Below are 21,387 nucleotides of genomic sequence, written 5' to 3' on the forward strand. Positions count from 1 at the left end.
TTATCACTGAAAGTATTTTACATCAAAGGTTATTTAAACAATGTTAAAAATCCACAGAAAAATATCATTACTGGATGATCACCTTGGTTTAATTAATGAGAATTATTATAATATACATGCATGTACATGTAGTATACTACAGTCTGCATGAGAAACAAATGACTTTTGGTTAAAGAAAATCCTTTGTACCTAATCTCAAACATATGACATTTTTTTGATAATAAAACAAAATAGATTTAAAAAAAACCCATTAATTATGACCTTTTGCTTCATTAAATGACCTTGGAAAAGGTCACTAAAGCCTTAACAGGGTATATTTGCAACATTTGTATACAGTTACAATGATCTTCCAGTGGTCCATATACATTTACCATACAAAGTTAATGACTAGAGTGACAAACATAGGTATTAAGTACACAAATATCTACTACACAACTATATTTGGAAGATCCCATAAAATCAACACATGCTATTTTTTCCCCCAACATGCCCCAAGATCCTACTTCTGAAGTGTTGGCTAGAATCACTTCCTCACTGGTTCTGTTAGAGGGTGGTCAGATAATTGGTGTCACGAATGGATTCACTTTTGGTACGATGGCTTCAAAAGCTCAGCAAGTTTGATGTTGATCATTCCCACACTTCAAACTTTTCTTGCTCAATTTCTGAAAGAAAAGATTACCATAAAGATGTATGATATCTACAAATTGTTGATATCCAATGGAAGCTTCCTAGGCCTTCTCACAAGGAAACACCTAATGAAGTATGAAAGCCAAACCTGAATCCCCTTCACTCAAGGATGTTTTGTGACAAGTTTGGTTGATCCTATGGTTCTGAGAAGTCAAAAATGTAACACCAGACACTGATCAGAAAACTCACTTGAGCCTTGAGCTCAGGTGAGCTAAAAAGAAAAGGTTAGAACTAAAGTGTATAAATAAAGAGACATGATTGTGTCTAAGTTAATTAACCTTGAATATGAGAGAGAACATTGTAAATTACATAAACTATGTACCCTTAAAAACATTCAGCAAATAAAGTTAAGGTATGAAAAAAAGTACATGCACATTAGTAAATATAATTTATATACCATATAAAACATTCAGTTTTGCCTTGTCAATGGGTCGTCTTTTGTCTCTTAAGCTTCTGATTAAAAGCACCCTGAACAGGAGTTTGGACGCCTATGCTGCCTTTGATGTATTATCCTCCATATTTGCAAAATCTGTTAACTGACCCTTGAAAAGAGGAAAAGATGAATTTATATGCATATGTAGTTGCTTTAAATGCCTATTGGTTAATTTACAATGTAACAAAAATATAGACAAAGCAAATAACATAAAGTGAATATATAGAATACATTTGTTCTACTGGCTTCAAACATGCAAATACATGTACATATTTTTTTTTTGAAAAATTAAGGAAATATTAAATAAAATGTTATAAATACATGTAACTTCCATGCATCAAAAATTCAGTATTGAAATTAAAAAAATATTTGGAAGAGTGATGTCTAATGTTTATAATAACTGGCTAACATTGATAAACACATAATTTCAATTCTTTTGATTTTATTGATTAGGAAAATGATTAAAAAATCTGACCTTTGTGTAAATTTCCATACAGCTCTGAGCTCTTGTCCTTTTTGTGAGCATTCCTGTAAATAATGCATGCATAATTTTATGTCATAGATTATAGTCATTTTTAATATTTCAGGGATAGACATTTAACTTTCAGATTCACTTGTCCTTTGGGCAAGTGATCTCAAACTTTGACTTGTCCAAATGCAAAACTTGGTTGCCCACAATTAGGAAAGAATTTAAGAAGAAAATTATTAATTACTGTAAACATTATGATAAGAAAAAAAAGAGGCTGCCAACATTGAGCATGGAAGAGAATTCCATAATATCACTGCATGGGGGGGGGGGGGAGCTTTATTTAAATTATCTGTGCAAGCACTAAAGGTCTGAAAGTAAGGAAGTCTTGAAATGCCTTTGTTGGTGGCAGTCTGTGAAACTAAATAGAGGCTTGGGTCTACCGCAACTAAGCTGTGCACAACTTTATATCATATAGAGCATTATTAGTCTACAACGTTTCTTCTGCCTTGTAAACATGGTAAAAATAGCCAATTTAGATGTTGCATCATGTTGGAGACACTAATAGTGTTATGATGTGTGTGTACGATGTAACATGGACTGTCGTGGCGCAATTGGCAACGTGCCACTCGCATATATAGCGAGGTTTAAGGCATGTACGAACGGGAGGAAATTCGGGTTGAAATCCACAAATTGTTCAAACATATTTTGATAAGCGATGTTTAGAGTTGTACTGACTTGTACAATAATTATTACAGAAATGAAACTGCGCTCGCCCTAATGGTTTCACCGTCGGGCATTCTATGTGTGTGGTGCCCAGACTGAGGAACAGTAGCAGAAGCAATTATCCACTCAACTTCAAGGACACATAAAATACTGTACATTGTACCTACCAGGTCTTAAAATGTCTGCATCTTTTGTCAAAATACAAATTCCATTCCAAGCTAATGATGACAGCAGTTCCCTTCTTCGTGGCACTCTCTTTCCTTCTGTCCAACAATACAACATGGCAGCCGAATTGTTGAATTTTGGCGGGCTGTTGTTTAAATTAATTGTTCATCAAGCCCGACATCGATCCCGACGTAATTGTACTATGAGCCGACAGTTTAAGAAAAAATTCTAAGTTATTTTCCACAGCTTTCCAGAGCAGAAAATGTCTAAGTTTCTCATTTTATCAGCTTTTCCATAGATTTCCACAACTTTCCAAGCCTCAAAATGTCTAAGTCCAAATTTGTTATTCAAATTCCAAAAGATTCCAAAAACTTCCAAAAACACTTTTAGACTCTTGTATGGAAATGTTTGGAATTCCATGGAATTCCAAAACTTTTCCAAACCCTTTGGAAAATCTACATTAGGGATTAATTGCAGAGGATTTTGGTATTGCTCCTACAACCTTAAGCACAATCTGGACTCGGAGGGAAAAAATTCTGGAAGCTAGGGACTGTGGTGAGCTTAGTCTGAAACGATATCCCAATTTCAACTTTGGCAGAAAAATGGGAGACAGTGCGAAAAACACAGCCTGAAATTGAATGTACTCTAAATGATTACATTGCTGCAGATGAAAATTTAATTGTTGCAAGCAATATGACCGAAAATGATATAATTGAGCAAGTGAAAGAAAAATACAGTGATTCAAATTCAGTAGACCGCGATGACAGCGAGGACGACGAGCCAGTGCCTGACATGTGTATATGATCTACCCAGACAATCAAAGGGCATTTGTCCGAAATCACAACTTTCGTAAATCCATTTGAAGGTGTGGACGACAGTGTTTTCTCAGCTTTGGCAACTCTGGAGAGTTTTGTTAATAAATGTCGTCCGTGAGGCAAAACAGAAAAACATTACGGACTTTTTTAAATGATTTGACAATCATCAAGATTGTACAGCACTAACTAAGCGATTTTGAAATAATTTATACATGTAGTTTGTGAAAATAAAATGTTTTTTGAATATTTATCTTTCTTAATATACGAACTGAAACCAAATATTCCTTTAAATCATTCATATACTTGTAAATCATTTATTTTTATTCTATACATACTTTTCAAAATATTAATAACACACAAGCGGTTTGAAAGGTGTTTACGGCTAAGGTGTACTGAGTACTTCCGGTCTCCGTTTATAACGTACACCGGTTATAATGTAGGATATATCACAGTCCCTTGAGATACGTTATAAAAGATGTTTATTGCTGTAACTTCAATGTGAAATTTCCGTATCTATTCAAAGAACAATCTTAGCTCTTAAATTACAATGAATTAATAAAAACTCATAGGTTAAAAACTAAAGAAAAGCATTCTTTTTTAATAATAATGTTATTTTTCTCACAGAGGTTCAGTACTTTGAACAATGACATCACAACTGCATCAAAACAAAATTTACGATAATGTTGAAGACAACACAGTTTGTAGCCAGACAAAGGCTGGAGGTTAAGAAGCAAATATCATGTATATTGTATATGATTTATTAGAAATAAGGTGGATTAATCAGGTCTGCTGATTTAATGGTCATCAGTTTTTTCCTAATGAAGACAAGCAGCAGTGTCCTTATCAAAGTCAGGATTTCTTCTGACATTCTTGACAACATCACAGAATGCAAATATAAGTAATAATTAAACAATATCAGTGAACATGGTTTATGAACAATTTAAGCTCTGTCATGGAATATGTCTGCGGAGCTAATGTTACTCAAAAACACCTTGTTCACTGAAATAACATTGTTCATTACTTAAGTAACTCCTCTCAGTATGCATACATGTATGTTCAAATAAAATGGGCACATGACTGGGTAAAATGACATCGTTATGTTGTTAGTTTTATATTATAATTAGGTATGACGAAATATACAATTATGGACTCTCTTGGTGGTGAATAATACATATATTATTATAAAAGTAACTTGATCCAAAGAGTTGTATCATGTCAAGTTAACAGGCGCGGATCATCAGATCAAACGAGACGTGAAGCATCGAGTTTGATCTGATGATTCGCGCCTGTCAACGAGACATGATGATATGGCTCTTTGGATAAAGTTACTGTTAAAATGATAAATTTATTATATACCCCATTACAACTAGCAAAATATAATAAAGGGAAACTTTTTGGATCAATTACATAACTTTTATCCATTAAACAAACCATTTTGTCAAAGAACTTTTTGATGCGCTAGAATAAAAACGTCATTTATCTGTGTACTATGTCATCAGTTTCAGAGAGGGGTAATATGGATTCAGAAAACCACAGTGTGGTGATCCGGAATGTCTGATCACAACGTCACATGATTGCATAAATTCAACAGTAAAACTGAGTGACAAAACAGTTGGGTATATAATAAAGTTTGCTATTCACCAGAAAAGTATCAATATTGACCAAGGCAAACCGATGTCATGCAATATTGATATTTTTCTGGTTTCGGTAACAAACTGTATTCACCACCAAAAGAATCCACAATTGTTTTATTATATAGTCCGGATTTGAATAAATAAGACATTAAAGGCTGCATGATGACACCTTTTTTATTAAAGAACTTTTTGTAATAGAAAGATTAAAAATGTCCAGATTACAAGTTATTATATTAACTTCGAAATCTGTGTTTTCCTTTCGTTGTGTGTAAGATAGGCAAAAGATTTGTCACCAAGCATAAAACAAAGGACCATAAATAGTTTTTAGAGTAGAATATAAATAATTAGATATTTCAAAGAGCCTGGGTAAAATTGGTGTGCAGTGTGTGCTATGATAAAGCAATGTCAGGAAAGTGTTTGGTGGAGAATAAGCCTTAGAATGGGGAGAAAGAAAAACTTTGAGGTTAGTAAAAAATATTTTGTCGAAGCTCCGAAAGAAACTGCTGCTAGATTCAACCAGTTTCAGGAAAACATTGTTTCAGAAGTTAACTGTGAAAAGATTTTTTTGAAATTAATATCACAGATGGGTTAAGAAAACATTTACTTGATCTAAATAGCTGGATGATGGCGCCGGGGCAGGGAAAAAGATATAAAGCATCAAGTTTGTTCTGATGATCCAAGCCTACATGTCTACTCGACGTGATATAGATCAAGTTATGTTATAAAATGTATATTTACAGCCTTGTTGATCCTATGTCATGTAAAACATTTTAGTGATGTTAGTTTTCACATAAAGAACTTCATTGTAGAATTTCATAATTGCTGTAAACTTCAGATATATGTGTCTGTACCAGTTTTAGTATTGTTCTGAATAAGCTAAAAAAAAAAAAAAGAACAAAAAAAAAAAAACCGCACTTACTATTTATGGATATAAATTAACTCTGTTTCATATATGCTCTCATATTGCTGTCAATTTCACATTTAGAGTAGATTTGTGTTTTGCACTTTGTCCAGTAAAATTAGATGAGGCTATTGATTTTTTTCCAACAATTTTTTGCTTGTCATCAAAGTCATCATAAATCTGCTGCACTGACCTTTTTCAGCTTTTTGCAAACCTAGAATCAATGTGAATTCCAGAGGTCTTGCAAAATGGTCTGAAAGTATTAAGCACTTAGCAAACAATATCTTTCTGAAGAAATCAACATGAACACAGAAAACCAGCTGTCTCGTCCATTTCAGTGATTCCCTCAGGCTTTAGCAGAAAAATTATTATTCTGAAATTGTTTTCTCTGCATGAAATTGATTTGTATAAGTTTTTTATTTTGTAGATTAATTTTGTATGCTGAATTTTCATATGAATGTGATTTCTTTTCTTTTTAATCTTGAGAAAACATTAGTTAAAGCATTTATTAGTGTAATGATTAGTCTTAAAGATGAGATTGGAAAGTAGAAAATCTTTTATTACCTATGTTATATATATTAATGTCTGTCATATTTTGTAATTGGATCATCTCGTAAAGTGATGATACAAAGAGATTCAAAGCCCATTTTTTACATTTTAAATAAAAAAAAGTTGTTGCAAACTGATATCTGCAACCAAAATCAAGGACAATTCTTTTTGCTATCTCAGTCATGATATTTACAAACTAATGAATTTCCAACTTGTGTATAGTATGTACAAGCAAAATACCAGAGATCCCAGATATCATATCTTTGAGTTAAATTCAATCATTTCTCAAAATTTTCTCAAAAGGTTTCAGAGATGATCAAATTGTACTCGTTGCTTTCAAGTTGAAAGTCATATGTCAGGAAAATGGTGTATAAGCCCCAAATCTCAGATCTAATTCTTTAATTCCCAGGAATGGCTTTCTGACAGACATAAAATTTCATATTTTTTCATATTTTCCTTAGAAAAAAGGAGATGGAAAATTAACAGTTATTAAATTTGACTTGCATATCAAACAAAAAGCTTACCATATTTGATTAATTAAATAACTGTACATTAATTTAATTAAGATCAACATTATATGCATGGATATTTCAATTCAAATAACCTTGCAATGAACAAATCCAAATCCATGTAACTCTATGACTATCACCAATTTGCAAGTTATTGAAAAAAAAAACCCAAGCTCTGTGCTGTTGAATTTATTCAATAAAGAAAATGCTTTTATTTGTATTATTGAATTTTAATTAACTTTATACAATATCTTTGTTATATAATCAAACATACTTTGGAGTGTTTAATGTATATAATATTTATAATACATTAATTTCTGTAATGCAAACTTTTCATTGATTATGTTTTATCTAAAAGATTTGGTGATATTGAATTAGATGCTCCATCTAATTAAAGCATGATTTTTTTTTTTTTAACCAAATAGAGAGTCATACTACTGCTCATTGGAATAATTTTTTTATGTGTTGTATATAGTGATTAGTATGAAAAGCTAGATTATCTGTGGATAGTATACATATGGGCAATATTGATTATATTTAACTCATTTCTCAGGTGAGCTTCAAACAAGAAGATAAAATTTTGAAAAAGAGAATTAATATCCATGAGATGAAAAATATTGGCTGAATTCTTATATGCTTTCGATTGGCTGTATTCAGAAGTGCTGTTGATGTCTTTCAAGGATTTTCTTTGCCCTTTTGTGATTAGAATTAATATTGTGTCAGTTAACCCTTTAATGATTGTCAATTTCATCGTTGCATCAAGGTTAATTATGAAGAGTTGCTACAAGCCTAATGATGCGATGTTTGTTGTCTCTGTAGTGTATAATGAGGCTGTCTGTAAGGAGCGGAGAGGCAGGCGTTTGTTGTAGGGGACCGGGGATGGACAATTTATTCGTTTTTAAAATGGAGGACACCAAAACGAACAGACCATCCAACATTACCACTGCTCTAGCTGATAGAAAAAAGGAGCCTACCACCTTAAGTGCCTGCACTGTTAATTTCAGTCCAACAGAAATTCATTCACCTCAGGTATTTTTCTGATTATATAAATTCAGTGGCAAGTAACGAATGAAAATTTTTGGAACTATGCTTTGTATGAAATTTACAAGTTTATTCTGATTTATATTTTGCTCTAAGAATTTTACATGTATAGGAAATGATCAATGTTCTTAAGGGAATTTCTATATCTGTTTTCTCTGTAAGTCTAAATCTGGATAGGTATATAATTTTTGATCATTACAAATCAGCTCAAAACTGCCATTTCTTTGAAGAACATTTATCCTTTCGTGGATCGTTTTTGTATGTCTGTAGCAATTGGTATTATTATTATTTATAATTTGAATAAGATTTTTAACATACAGTTAAACACGCTCATAGCGAACACATAAAGAATTGACTCTTACAGTGAAGTGGTTTGACTTTGAAGTATATTGTTAACTTAATTTAAAAGGATATAACAAAGTACACTTAATATAATGAAGCAAAATCACCCATCCCTGGAACTTTGTTATAAATGTGTTTTACTGTATGGGAAATGGTAGTCTTCTGAGATGGAGGAACTGACAAGATTTTGAGGAATTACTGGTAATTGTGTACATCTATTTTTTTTTTTTTTTTTGAAATTGGTTTGTATTGCATCAGATTTGCTAGGACATGTCTGTATTGTATGTCTTTCACCAGAATATTCTGATGACTAATTTTAAGATTGATGCCCAAAAGATTAGTTTCGACTTGGTGTAAGGTTACTACATGTGTGGCTTGTTCTTTAAGTACATGTATATTGTTGCTTTAAGCATGAATTTAAGGTTTTTGTCTCATAAAGAGGTCAAAGATCTCAGATGGCCTCATCCTTTTGTGGTTATGTGTCTGAAGGAGTAATGAATAGATGTAATTTAATTACATCAAAATACATAGAAGTCCATTGATTTTCTTTATCATCCATTAAAAAGGATGTGAGTATACCTACTAGTGTAATATTAAAATTGTAATTTCTGTTGTTATCCAAAAAATTTTGAATCCATCGAAATCAATAACTAAAATTAAAAAAAAAATACCAATGCTTTCTTGTTTATCTTGTTTAACAGTCAAGTGGAATTTCAAAATTAAAATGCCACCTTTAAAGTGTATCAAAATGAATATAAAAAAACAAAAAACAAAAACCTGCAGAATCACCAATTACTGTATGTAATTATTATTTTAACAGGATTCAAAATTATTAATTTTTGATACAAATATGTTGTGTAATAATTGGCAAATAGGTTTAATACTCTTATAGTCACTGAATCACTCATGACAGGTGACCTATATTGCAGAGCTAAATTTCCGTATTTTTTATAGATTTTATTTCTAAAATAAAGATTTCGAATCTACTTTAGAAAATTACGCTTCTGGGATGAGCTTTTTTTGTTAATACTTTAGCAATATTAATGATTAACACAAAGGACTCAAAGATATACTGATATGTTATTAATTATATCCTCAGGTTGTCATTTATTAATCATACATGTTGACAGAATTATTATGACGTAACAGTTCAAAAATGACATAATTTAAAGTTACCAAATTTAAAGAAAAAAATCATTTTTTTAATAGAAACATTTAATCAGGGTATTGCCAATCTGAGATTTCTTACAAAAAAGTCGAATTGTGGACAAAAACCATTCACATTACTAAAAGCTGCAGAAGGGGGTAAACACCTCAGCTATTGCTACCCTTTTGTGTCTGTTGTTGTCACCAAACTGTCCACATTTTCAACCATTTCTCAAGAGCCATTGCACCGATATCAACCAAACTTGCCACCACAAAGTGTTCTTAAATGATAGGAATTCAAGTTCATTCAAATAAAGGGACATACCAATTTTCAAAAGGGGATAAATTCCATTTTTTAAACTATAACCCAGGAACCCCATCCAAGGGCATCAATAAACCTTTTAAGGGGAAAGTACTTTTATTTGCAAAGATATATAAGAAAAATCTCTCAATATCTTCCTATCAAAAACAAGAAGGTGACAAAATGTCAAAACTAACATCAGTATGTTGTGTAGATTCTGTTATTTTCAGGCTGTGACCCATGGGCAATGAGAAACCCCTGAGGGGGTCCAAAAATTTACACAAAATTTTACAAACTTTAGGAAAATTGGGGGGGTGGGGGGGGGTTCCAATTTCATACGAAGCTGCTGCAGAGGAATTTATAGGGGAAAAAATCCGTAAAACCCATTTCATACATATTCAATATTAAAATTAATACAATTCATTCTCAGAAATCGATAATTTCTATTCTAGCTCAGAATTTTGTATGCCCAAAGTGGATATATTTAACTTATTTGATTTAACATTAATCTCTATATTCATTTCTTCAGTATAGTTGTACACACTGCTTTATTATAACTTCTACACCGAGGCACAATTAAGTCTGATTGATTTACCATAATGTGTTTTTATTCTCAATTGAATCTAATGGAATTTTGAAGAGCCTCTAGCATAAAAAACAATGTACTGAAAGAATAGGTTCCAACTGGATTATTCTCCTTGAATTAAATTAAAACAAATAACTGTGCATTGCAATGATGAATAGTGGTTCAATATGGCATTAAATGGCAGAATTAATTCTTATTGCCTAATGGTATTTTTTATTTATATGTGTTGCAGAAAGCTTCTTTAAAACTATGGGTGCCTTTTATTGGCATTTCAGCAGAGCTAAGCAACTTGATCTTTTGGTCTTTATTTATCAAGAAATTCATATTCAATGAACTTTCATGTATTACTGAAGAATTCTGTCTAAGAAATTATCATGTATCGGATGCATTTTAGTGTCAACATCGTTGATAAACGCAATTACCAAGTTGTAATATTTTCCCCAATAACAGTCATAAAAGAACTGGCTGAACATTAATTGAATCTATTACTTCATATTGATATTGTATAAGCCCATCTGAATCACTTGTTAATGTCCTAAATATGGTTTGCAAGGAGGATTAGGGGAGTACAGTTAGAAAGTGCTTCCATAGGAGACGTTTTACTAAGGAATTTATCTCTCTATAATGGAAAATTAAGTGTGATCTCTTCTATCATAAAACATGAATACAAAATTGAATTATATCTTCATACAAGTGTGTTAGAAAGAATAATTCTGATAGAATAATTATATAGGATCTCCCATGGTTTATGGTTGGATATGATTTTTTTATCCAATGAGTTGTGTGTTTTTATCCCCGAGCTTTTGCGAGAGGATTAAAACACACGAGCTGGATAAAAAATCATATCCAACCATAAACCATGGGAGATTCTTTTTATCACATGTTTTACACATAGCTATTTCATGTTTTATACTGTTTTATAGATAAAAATCCACAATATTTGACTTGATCAGATCCATGCAAAAACCATTGTGACATCACAACTGTGTTTATGAAAGCAATATCCTATGAGCTATATACATGTATATCCACTGCATAAAGGACTAAAACATTTGATAAAAAAATGTTAGTTAACCTGGATTACAATTTATTACTAAAATTTTACCTTCTTTAGCATTTTATTTTTGTGAAAAAGAGTTGCATGACTGATCAAACTACGTAAGACTTTATCACACCTCATGAATGATGTTATATTTTTGCAAACAAAAATATAGGGAATTACTTAGTCCAGCTGTCTCCTAATCATGTCCTAGGTATGGCATTGTGACTGAAGATTTATATTTGGTATTTTAATACCTAAACTTGATTCAAAGATTACTTCTTAATTACTTTTAAGTCTCCTGTGCGCATGCATCATGAACTTATAAAGCAGTTGTCATTATGAGGTGGACAAATATTTAGGTTCACTGGGATATGTCGACTTTGATTGCACACACCCTACAAGTGGCGCAGTCAACACTCGTAAGTTAAAAGAGAACACACTGGGGAAACAGTAGTTATATTAAAGTTCATAAACCCTCTGCTCACTCATATAAGAGGTTGTTTTAACTCTTGTGATTTTCCAAAAGATATATAACAGGTAATATAAAATAAAACCTCAATTAGAATATCATAACGCTTGGTAGGGTCATTGAACACTTACAAGACAGACATTAATTTAAATACTGATACTGAAAATTCTTCTTAATTTGAGTTATTTATAGTTAACATTATTAATATGAATCAATGGGAGATGTTTTTGCTATATAATAAAGGAGTTATTGAACTTATATTATTGGTGAATATTGGCACTTGTTGGCTGTACAAATGCACTAGCTTGCAAGCCTGTGCATTTGTACAAGCAATGCATGCCAATAGTTCAATAATCTAATAGTATTTGTCTTATTTATCACCTACATTAGAAGCCAGATAACTTGGGTGAGCATTAATGCCCACAGGTCTCATGTTGTATCGATAAACAACATATTAAGAAGAAAAATAGAAACTAGCTGTCTTCATTCACATCCCTTTGAAGAACATATGAAGTGTTGTTTTGAATTTGATATTATGTTTTTATTGAGTTGAAGGTCCCGTTCATACAAATTAATAACCATTTGTCAGTGAACATGCTATAATTATGAACGGTGAATGGCTGCAAATACAAGTTTGGTCTACCTGTATCAAGTTTATCTATAGCTTGGTTAACCAGTGAGAGTGAACTCCATTTGATACTATATGATATTGAATTCTTTCATAAGTGATCTCATTCTGCCTTTTTATGCCACCTGAGATACTCAGGTGACCTATGCTATCATTTTTTTTTAAATCATTGTGCTTGTGTGAATTATCATTAAACTTTCACACATATTTAGCTTCTATCAAACTCATTCCAATTTCAACCAAATTTGGTTATAAATAGAGCTCATCTTTAGGAGTGGAGAACAAAAATTATGGATTTCTAGGATATTCTATCAAGGCCTTAAGGGTGGGGTCAGTCCAAAAAAAATTTAAGTGTTTATTAAAAAACTGAATCTCTTATCTTGCATTTTCAGCTTACAAAGCATCAAGTACACATACAAAGAGCAGAGAGCCCTCTACCAAAGTTTTCTTTTTTCCCTCATTTCTCTTAGATCAACTTGAGTTCTACATGTAGCCCCAGAACAGGGTTGAATTGATCATAGTATCTATCTCTTAAAAATATGAATTCTTTTACTTTGTTATGTGTAAAGAAAAAAAAATGTTTGCATGATTGTAACCCCCCCCCCCCCCAAAGCAAGTGAAGTTTAGGGGGGATAAAGGAATCACCTTGTCCATGTGTCAGTGCAATCTTGTACAGGCAATAACTTTGTAATGAAGAATTATTGGCAACTTATGCTTTGGACATGTCAAAGATTGTTTGTGACCTGAGGGTGTGTCATGACCGTGACTCAAGATAATGTTCCTAAGTTGAAGGTTACTGGCAGAAGAAGTATAAAATTTTTGTCTGGTCTACTACTTCTTTATGGAGAAACATTGGAAGTTCATTCTTCATGCAAATATTAATTATTACTTGGAAGGTGTGTCATGATTTTGACAAAAGGTCATTGGATCAAGTTCAAGGTCACTTACAGAAAAATGTTTAATTCCTGTCAAGACTATATCTTGTAATGGAAAACATTATAATCAATATTGCATATGATCTAATTGTACGATCATTTTTTTTGAGTTGACCATGAGCCAAGGTCATTCCAGCAAGTTCAAGGTTATTGGCAAAAAAGTGTTTATTCATTTCCTGACTCTCACTTTCAAATGAGACATATTGGAAGTTGATACTTGGTACAAAGATTGTTTTTGACCTGAGAGTGCATCATGATCTAACACAAGGTCATTTTGGCAAGTTCAAGGTCACTGGTAGAAAAAGTGTTAAATTTGTATTTATTCTATAACTCTTAAATGAGACACATTGGAAGTTGATACTTGGTACAAAGATTGTTTTTGGCCTGAGAGTGCATCATGATCTAACACAAGGTCATTTTGGCAAGTTCAAGGTCACTGGTAGAAAAAGTGTTAAATTTGTGTTTATTCTGAAACTTCCTACCCATGCATGCCAAAGTCATTCTTGGCAAGTTTAAGATCACTGTTAGAAAAAAAAGTATAAAAGTTTGTTGGAAGTTGGAACTCCAAACAAAGATTATTTGTGAGCTAAAAGTTTGTCAAAGCCATGACCCAAGGTGATTGTGGCAACTGCATGGTCACTGGCAGAAAAGGTGTGAATTTATTGTCATGTCAACTGTGAATGAGCACTTAATAAAAATTGTGCTGGGGTATTATTTTGTGAGCTTGCTCAAAAAACCTCTAGTTTTATTGAGCATGTAGCCCTCAATCATTCAAAATTTGTGTTGTTTGTTTCCCAACCATCCCTTTGGTCATAGGTTCAGGTTCAGAATGGGGCTAAGTAGATTATATACTGGATGTGCATCATATCTTTTAAAACCATTTAATTTTTTTCACACATACATGGACATCTTACTGACAAAATTATGCCATGGTTATTACATGTACATGTATTAGCACAGAACCCTATACCAAACTTAGACATAAATGTCTCTAGGTTATGGGTTTAATCTCCAGCTGAGTGAGGAGGGTTGATCATGGAGTGAAAATACATCACATCATGCTCCAGATGAACTTAGCTTGCATCATCATAATGAGAACTTTAGCAAAAAATGCCATTATTTTTACTGGTATTCAGTTCTCTTCTAAAATAACAGAAATTCATGACTTCTGACCTTGGTCCAGAATTTATATTGGGTGTAACTTAAGTTTGGAAATGCAGTAAATATTGAGTCAATAAAATATGATTATCAGGTCAAGGGATGTGAGTAGAGTAAGGGACATTAGCCAAGGCTCTTACTTGTAGTGTCCACCATAGCTCAGGGGTCTATACATTTAGCTGGTGTTTGTCTTCAATAGAATGATACAAGTTATCTTTAATTTTTATACCAATTGGTATATGGTACTATACTACGAGCTTAAGAGGTTTGTTGATATACTTACACATCTTGTACAATTTAAGTATTTTTTATACCTATTGGTATATGGTATACTACGAGCTTAAGGGGTTTGTTGATATACTTGCACATCTTGCACAATTTAAGTGTATTGGACAGTCACTCAAAACAATGAAGGTAAACTTTCCTTCTAAGTTGTATACTATAATCAATATTTGTTCACCAAGTCAATTTAATGCTTGTGACCTTGAGACATCCTAGCAGACCAGGCTAGGTATTTTGGTCATAGTTGATCCTCTCCCTTGTGAGGCAACAAAAGGTGATAAACCAAGAGGCAGATTCCTAATTGCAATTTTCAATTAATCTCACAGTTCACATGGTTCCACAAGACAAGAAAATCTATACACAGACAAGTTAGATTGATGTCTTGCCTTTTGAATCACACTGTACAATATAAACGGGGCACACATCAAATTAAGATGTCCCAGGAGAGGTTAGCATTTCATCTTATTTATGTGAAATATAAACTTGCCCTTATTGAGACATTGATAAATATTTGGGATACAGGAGGGGGAACTCACTAAGACAAAAGTGTCTTACAAGTATAAGATTAAAAGTGTCCCAAAATTAAGACTGATGGAAGTTTGGCAAAGTTTAGATGAATGTTCCTGAAACTTGGCATTTGGATTAGTACACCTACAGGGGCAATAATAAAATATAATCTTGAGAAAGATGTAGAGAAAAAAAACACTCCAATGTGTCTCTTGAGGGGAAACTGTCTTGAATCGTACTGATTTTTATGTTTGGACAGATCTACCTGAAACTTGGCATTGGGATTTAATAAAGCAGGGATATGTGATTAGCATGACTAGGTGTCTATGTTATTATGTTCCACAGATGTGGTGATTGGATTATTGTGGACATACTTGACATTGATACAGCTGCTTTCTGTGGATTTTTGGGGGAGATCAGATGCCAGAATATGCAACATTATTGTTATTTCTGTAGATTTCAATTAAGCTTTGAGGTGCATATTATGTGGTCCTTTACAATGTATGGGTTATAAGCCAGTGATTTCTGAATGCCTTGTTTTTCATGATCACAGGTCTGTTTTGTGATATCAGGCAATTTTGTTCAAAGCAGAATTTTAATTATGAACAAATATTAGTGTTCATCATTCAGATCAGCAATATATTGTGTTACGTTGGCTTAAAATTCTTGGAATGACTTTATATACAATTTATGAGACATATGGAGAAATATATGAACTCTGTGACAAAGAAGATAGAGATGAGAGAAATATTAATTATCAGGTAAACTTAATTATCTTTTTTTCTCATTATTGAGGGCGTTAAATTTACTTAGTGTGGGTTCAAGGTGAGAAATACCATGGAAAAATATAGGAAAATATTTATTGTGTAATTTTCATTCAATAATGACTGTTACCTGAACATGTACAATTTATTATACCACTAGGTGCATTAAGTTGAACTAATAAACAATTTTGCAGTTTTTATCCACTAAATACATGTATAAATTGCATACAAGAAATAAATTTCAAGTTTTATTATATTATTTGCAGTCATTAAACAAATAGTGATTAAATTACTGAAATGTGAGAACAATCATATGTGCATGGGTAATTTTGCAACATTGATATTGATTGGAAGTTTCTTTACAGCAATTTTATATTCAATAGTTAATTTCCATTGCATTAATCCATGTGGATATCACATTTAGCTTTTGAAGACTGTAAAAGACACTTCAGTTTGTACTATTCCAGGAAAAGATCCCTTGAATAATGCTAGAAAGTATAAACTTACAATATCCCTCAGTGTGATCAAAAATTTAATCACAGTTGAACTTCAGTATCTCAAACACTGATATCTCGAATACTGTGTATATGTCGAAGTAATTTGGAAGTCCCAACCACTTATTCTTCTAAGTATTTTACCCTAGATATCTCGAATACTTGGATATCTAGAGATATTTTCTTGGTCCCATTGAGTTCGAGATAAGGAGGTTTGACTGTAGATCTGTTAGATTTTGCTAATATATGTAATATTGATTCAGTGGTATTAGTTCTCCTTATGTAAGAGTGTGAATTAGTCTTGGACATCAAAAAAAAAAAAAGACTGAATAGAACAAATTTCTGATCTTTGATAATTACTTTTTTTAAGATGACAGCAGAAGCCCTAGAGGCTCAGGAGGAGGAGGAATGTTCAGTGGATGATGGATATGACCCGGGACTAGAGAACACGGCCCGGTCATCGCCCCTCCATCTCTCTGAGGGGGCACTGTCGGGTCACACAGAGGAACACTGTTCATGGGACAGACAGCTGGAATACATACTGGCTTGCTGTAGCTTTGTCAATGGAGTGGACAGTATTTTATGGTTTCCAAAGATGGCGGCTTTACATGGGGGAGGTAAAGTAACCAAAAAATTTGCACAAGATTGTCTAGTATTATCACAATTGGGGAAATAATGGTAAATATAGTGACATGAAGGTTAAAATGACTAAGTTTATAAACTGATTGTTGTCCAATAACCTACAAGTACTGCACTTTAAAAGCTATCAATAGTGAGGAAAAGTAAAATAATGTTGAAAGAAATGAGAGGAGTTTGGTCACCCTGTCCCTTGACTGATAAGACAATCTTTTATATGAGAAAAGTGCAACCCGTTGTGGTTTCAGGTGATGGTTCACTTGGAGATTGGAGACTTCTGATTCTTGCTGATGAAATTGTTTTAATTAGGTTCTGCATGGCAGTATAATTACTGGATGGAAAAAAGAAATATCCTGAAGAAGAACAGTAAATCTGCAGAGCAGAGGAAGCATTTTATACTTAACCATTTCATATCTCATTAAACAAAGTATATGTAGTTCACAGAATTCATTTTCTTCTAGGTGTGTTTTTCGTGATATACCTGTTGCTGACCTTGACCTGTGGCTTCCCTTTACTTTACATGGAAACCATTCTGGGGCAGTATGCCAGAGGGGGACCTGCCATAGCCTGGGACGTAGTACCATTATTCAGAGGTAAGCCCAATGTCTCCAGCATTATAGCATATCGTCAGGTTAGCAGTGTGGTACAGAGCTAGCTGTACAGGCCTTTATTAACACAGAGCTGAAGATTTTGGTATTTATCATGTCCAGTCTTGTGCCTCTTTGACATATCAATAGGTAAATAGATAAATTATCTGCCTCTAAAATGAAATTATTGAAGTGACAGTACATCAAAAGTTTGCACTCAAAATTCGATGGAAAAAGTATTTTCTGAAGAGTTTTTTTTTCTGGAAGCTTAGGTTTTGAAGGGGAAAATTTTTTAAGTTAAGCCAATTGATACATGCAGTGTCCTTGAACAGCAGTGGAGTTGTTTCAAAATGATTACCAAAATGTCATTCTTTCCGTTCACTTTCTCTACAGGATGAGAGAAGATGAAAGGAGAAAGTATGGAAAGCATTCTTCAGTGGGTTATTTTCCTCCGTAAACTAATGATGAAACGATGCTCAAATGACCATGATTATAGTTAAGGATTCAATTTGTCATAGTGCGTTGTCATCGTCACCTCTTAGGCTTCTTCCTTCATGATAATGCATATTTCAAAAGATCAGATCTTCCTGTGTAGGGTATTGACTCCGCTCCTTTAAGTAAATTCCTTTTTTTCATTTTTCACCTTTACCTAACTTTTCTCCTTGATTTGACATCTGTGTCAGAGCATCTGACCGATTCAGACAAATGTGTTTTAGCTTTCCTCATTTTTTTCCCCTATATTAGAGTGCAAAAGTCTTAAGATCTAGGACTTTATAATAATGTCCTTGGAGAGCAAAAAACCATTAATATCTATTACCATTACAGCATCTTTGTATGTGTTGCACTGGAGTGAATTTTCTACCAGAAGTATACATTTTCCTATAATAGCTGCTGTTTATATTTGGAAGCATTTTCATTACTGAAATTGTAGTTTTAGTGATAATAAAAAAGGGAAGTAGAGATTAGTTATTCATGCAAATTTAAATGTAAGTGGTATAATGAATATGTGTTATGTAATCTAATATTTCACAGTAAAAACAAAAGGGGAAATGGAAGGGGGGGGGGGGGGTAGCAAGAGATGTATATTACAAAAACAATTTATCAAATTTTATTGAATATTAGACATTTTACTTCTCAACAGAAGATCGATTAAAATGCTGATGATTCTTTTTTCTATGACTTTATATTTTTATACACAATCATGTCTATTCTGTGAGGGCCGGTATTTAATAAACACATAACAACCATAATAGAAATAAATTATGTTACCCACTTATTTTTTATGATGTTTTTTTTCATGTTCATTGAAGGAAAGGGTTGCATTATAATAATGATACAAAATTAAAAAAAAAATACATAAATAAAACCACATGTTTATAAATATATATGTAATGCAGGTATTATGATAAGCACTTTATTAAACATCCTTGTAAAGTTTCAATGTTTATCATTCTTTTAAATTTTCTTAATGGTGGGAAAAAATTATCTGCATTTCTTACACATATTATATTTCATACTTTATTGTTTTATAATTCTTGTAAGTCATGATCGATATGTCTAATATGTCACTGGAGCTTTAGAATTAAATTAGAAAATATTGTACCAGGTATAAACTTTGTAAGTTTACTCGTGTCAAAGTGTGAACATAAACCAGTAGAAAAAGATTAAAACAAGGTCAGATTATAGAGGTTATCAAGGTATTAAGACGACTATTAGGTATGAAGATCGACCTCTGGCTAAATATTTACAAATGTATACTGTATGACTCACAGCACAAATATCTGTACAATAGGCAGGATAATTTTAGAAGACGATATATTTATTACAAATACACACACAAAAATACACTGCTCTTCAGTAGATTATTTGTTTCATATTCTTTTGAACCATATTTTATCCATGCACATGTTAATCTTATGGACATGGCGTTCGCTACTCGGGGCTTAAATTAGCTAGATCAATGTTTGCATACAGCTAGAGTATAGGTGAAATGCTCTGGTGATTTTCTGTCAAAATTCAGTACTTGACAGAAAAAGGAATTAATGTATAGAGTACGTAGTTCCATTAACTCTTTCAAATAAGATATTGATCCATTTAGCCACAAGCCTTTATAGAAGTAACGCATGAATTTGTAAATACTGTAGTACTTGTCAGCCGGAATAGCTCAGTTGGGAGAGCGTTAGACTGAAGATCTAAAGGCCCCCGGTTCAATCCCGGGTTCCGGCACGGAACACTCCGGCGGCTGACAGCCACATTTTTTTTTTTATTTCAAAGGAATAAGATAATTTTTTGCATGGTGTCCAGTGTTATGAATAAATTCATTTATTAATACAAGAGACTTCTGCGCAATGCCCAAATTTCCAGTGTGAAGCAATTTGTACATACAGTACTGTAACAATAGGCATTGAATTATCATTTTTTATACAAGATATTAGGCCTTTTTTTCCCAAATAACCCAGGAAATGTAAAATTGCACACATTGGGGTATTAAGTATTGCAGTAATTGGCATCCTAAACTAGATGCTGTTGTATTCTGAATAATAATATGTATTATGGACTAGCATAACACATTATGCATGGACGTACTATGGACATAATATCCTTGACTATTACGGAGATGATGTCTTTGAATTAATGTAAAATATTTACATTAAGTGCAATTTTCTTTATGAAATTAAATGGAAATTTACAACATTCAATACCCTATAACACACACAAAACCTTGTCTCTGCGAATACAAAGTAGAACTATATATGCATTTTCAATACTAATAGGAACACAAAAATGTATATTGTTGTGTCTCGATTTAATTTAAAAAATTACCCTATAATTTTATTGTAAAAACATTACAATTGTACATTTAAAATTAATTTTAATTTAAAATTAATCATTATTTTCCTTGCAGTACTCATTTGCGTTATTTGACATTTCACTTCACAACAGCTCTTGCATCTATTAAGCACACCAGTTCTGAAAGGAGGTAAATTCATGATAAAGATTAACGAAGTTAACAATTACAAGGATGAGAGAAAATTAAAGAATGTAATTATATAATCGTTAGCTAGCTGCAGAACTGTAGCTCTCTGCTTGAGAAATTTCATACAGACAAAGCAGAGAGCTACAGATCCAAGCGTTGTAAAAACCTTTCGATTTACACCGCCGCTTTTTTGTCGCTCGCTTCGGGTATTATTTCTTGTATTTAATGCTTTCCCCCACTTTAAAAATAGCATCCGATAATTAACCATATATTTTACTCCTATTTCTGATACTTTATTTACCTTCCAACGGTTCCAGATGGCCGTATGTGGTTTTGGAATATCAGTAAAAAAAAATGCATTCCGACGTCGACGTTGGTGTCATCCTGAAATAACACGCCCGAGTTTTATTTATCTCATTTTTTTTTTACATACATATTGTATTCTTTGTAGACAATATAAATGATATTTGAACCTCCTGAATTTTTTATTTACATTTTCTCGGCAAGTATATATTTTTAGAAAGACTTTATTTTTCGCACGACCCCCAACATGGACGTCGGGATTGGTAATTTTTTAAACCGACATTCCAAACTATTAAGGGCTGTT

The 21,387-nt window shown here is 32.6% G+C and overlaps 1 protein-coding gene, 1 long non-coding RNA gene and 1 other non-coding gene across 5 annotated transcripts in view; 2 read left to right on the forward strand and 1 right to left on the reverse strand.

The window, feature by feature from the left end:
* LOC133191891 (uncharacterized) overlaps positions 1 to 21,387 on the forward strand; it is a 97,139-nt gene that overhangs the window by 2,269 nt on the left and 73,483 nt on the right. For 2 of the 3 annotated variants that reach the window (XM_061327634.1, XM_061327635.1), the window contains exons 2-4: positions 7,705 to 7,914; positions 16,951 to 17,197; positions 17,678 to 17,809. In XM_061327634.1, the coding sequence (XP_061183618.1) occupies positions 7,711 to 7,914; positions 16,951 to 17,197; positions 17,678 to 17,809 (583 nt within the window). In that variant the 5' untranslated portion in view covers positions 7,705 to 7,710. Of the gene's footprint in view, positions 1 to 7,704; positions 7,915 to 15,576; positions 16,084 to 16,950; positions 17,198 to 17,677; positions 17,810 to 21,387 lie in introns of those variants that run through there. The other variant, XM_061327637.1, reaches the window with a different exon arrangement.
* Positions 158 to 2,614, reverse strand: LOC133192504 (uncharacterized). Its single transcript, XR_009721817.1, has 4 exons — positions 2,480 to 2,614; positions 1,596 to 1,648; positions 1,085 to 1,229; positions 158 to 662 (listed from the first exon to the last, which is right to left on the reverse strand). It is a non-coding gene; the product is annotated as an uncharacterized LOC133192504 (long non-coding RNA).
* Trnaf-gaa (transfer RNA phenylalanine (anticodon GAA)) lies at positions 19,957 to 20,029 on the forward strand. The gene has a single exon. It is a non-coding gene; the product is annotated as a tRNA-Phe (tRNA).

The sequence above is a fragment of the Saccostrea echinata genome, unplaced genomic scaffold (genome assembly GCF_033153115.1).
Source record: "Saccostrea echinata isolate AGI-Se365-2 ecotype Australia unplaced genomic scaffold, CSIRO_AGI_Sech_v1 ptg000025l, whole genome shotgun sequence".
Classification (NCBI taxonomy): Eukaryota; Metazoa; Mollusca; class Bivalvia; order Ostreida; family Ostreidae; genus Saccostrea; species Saccostrea echinata.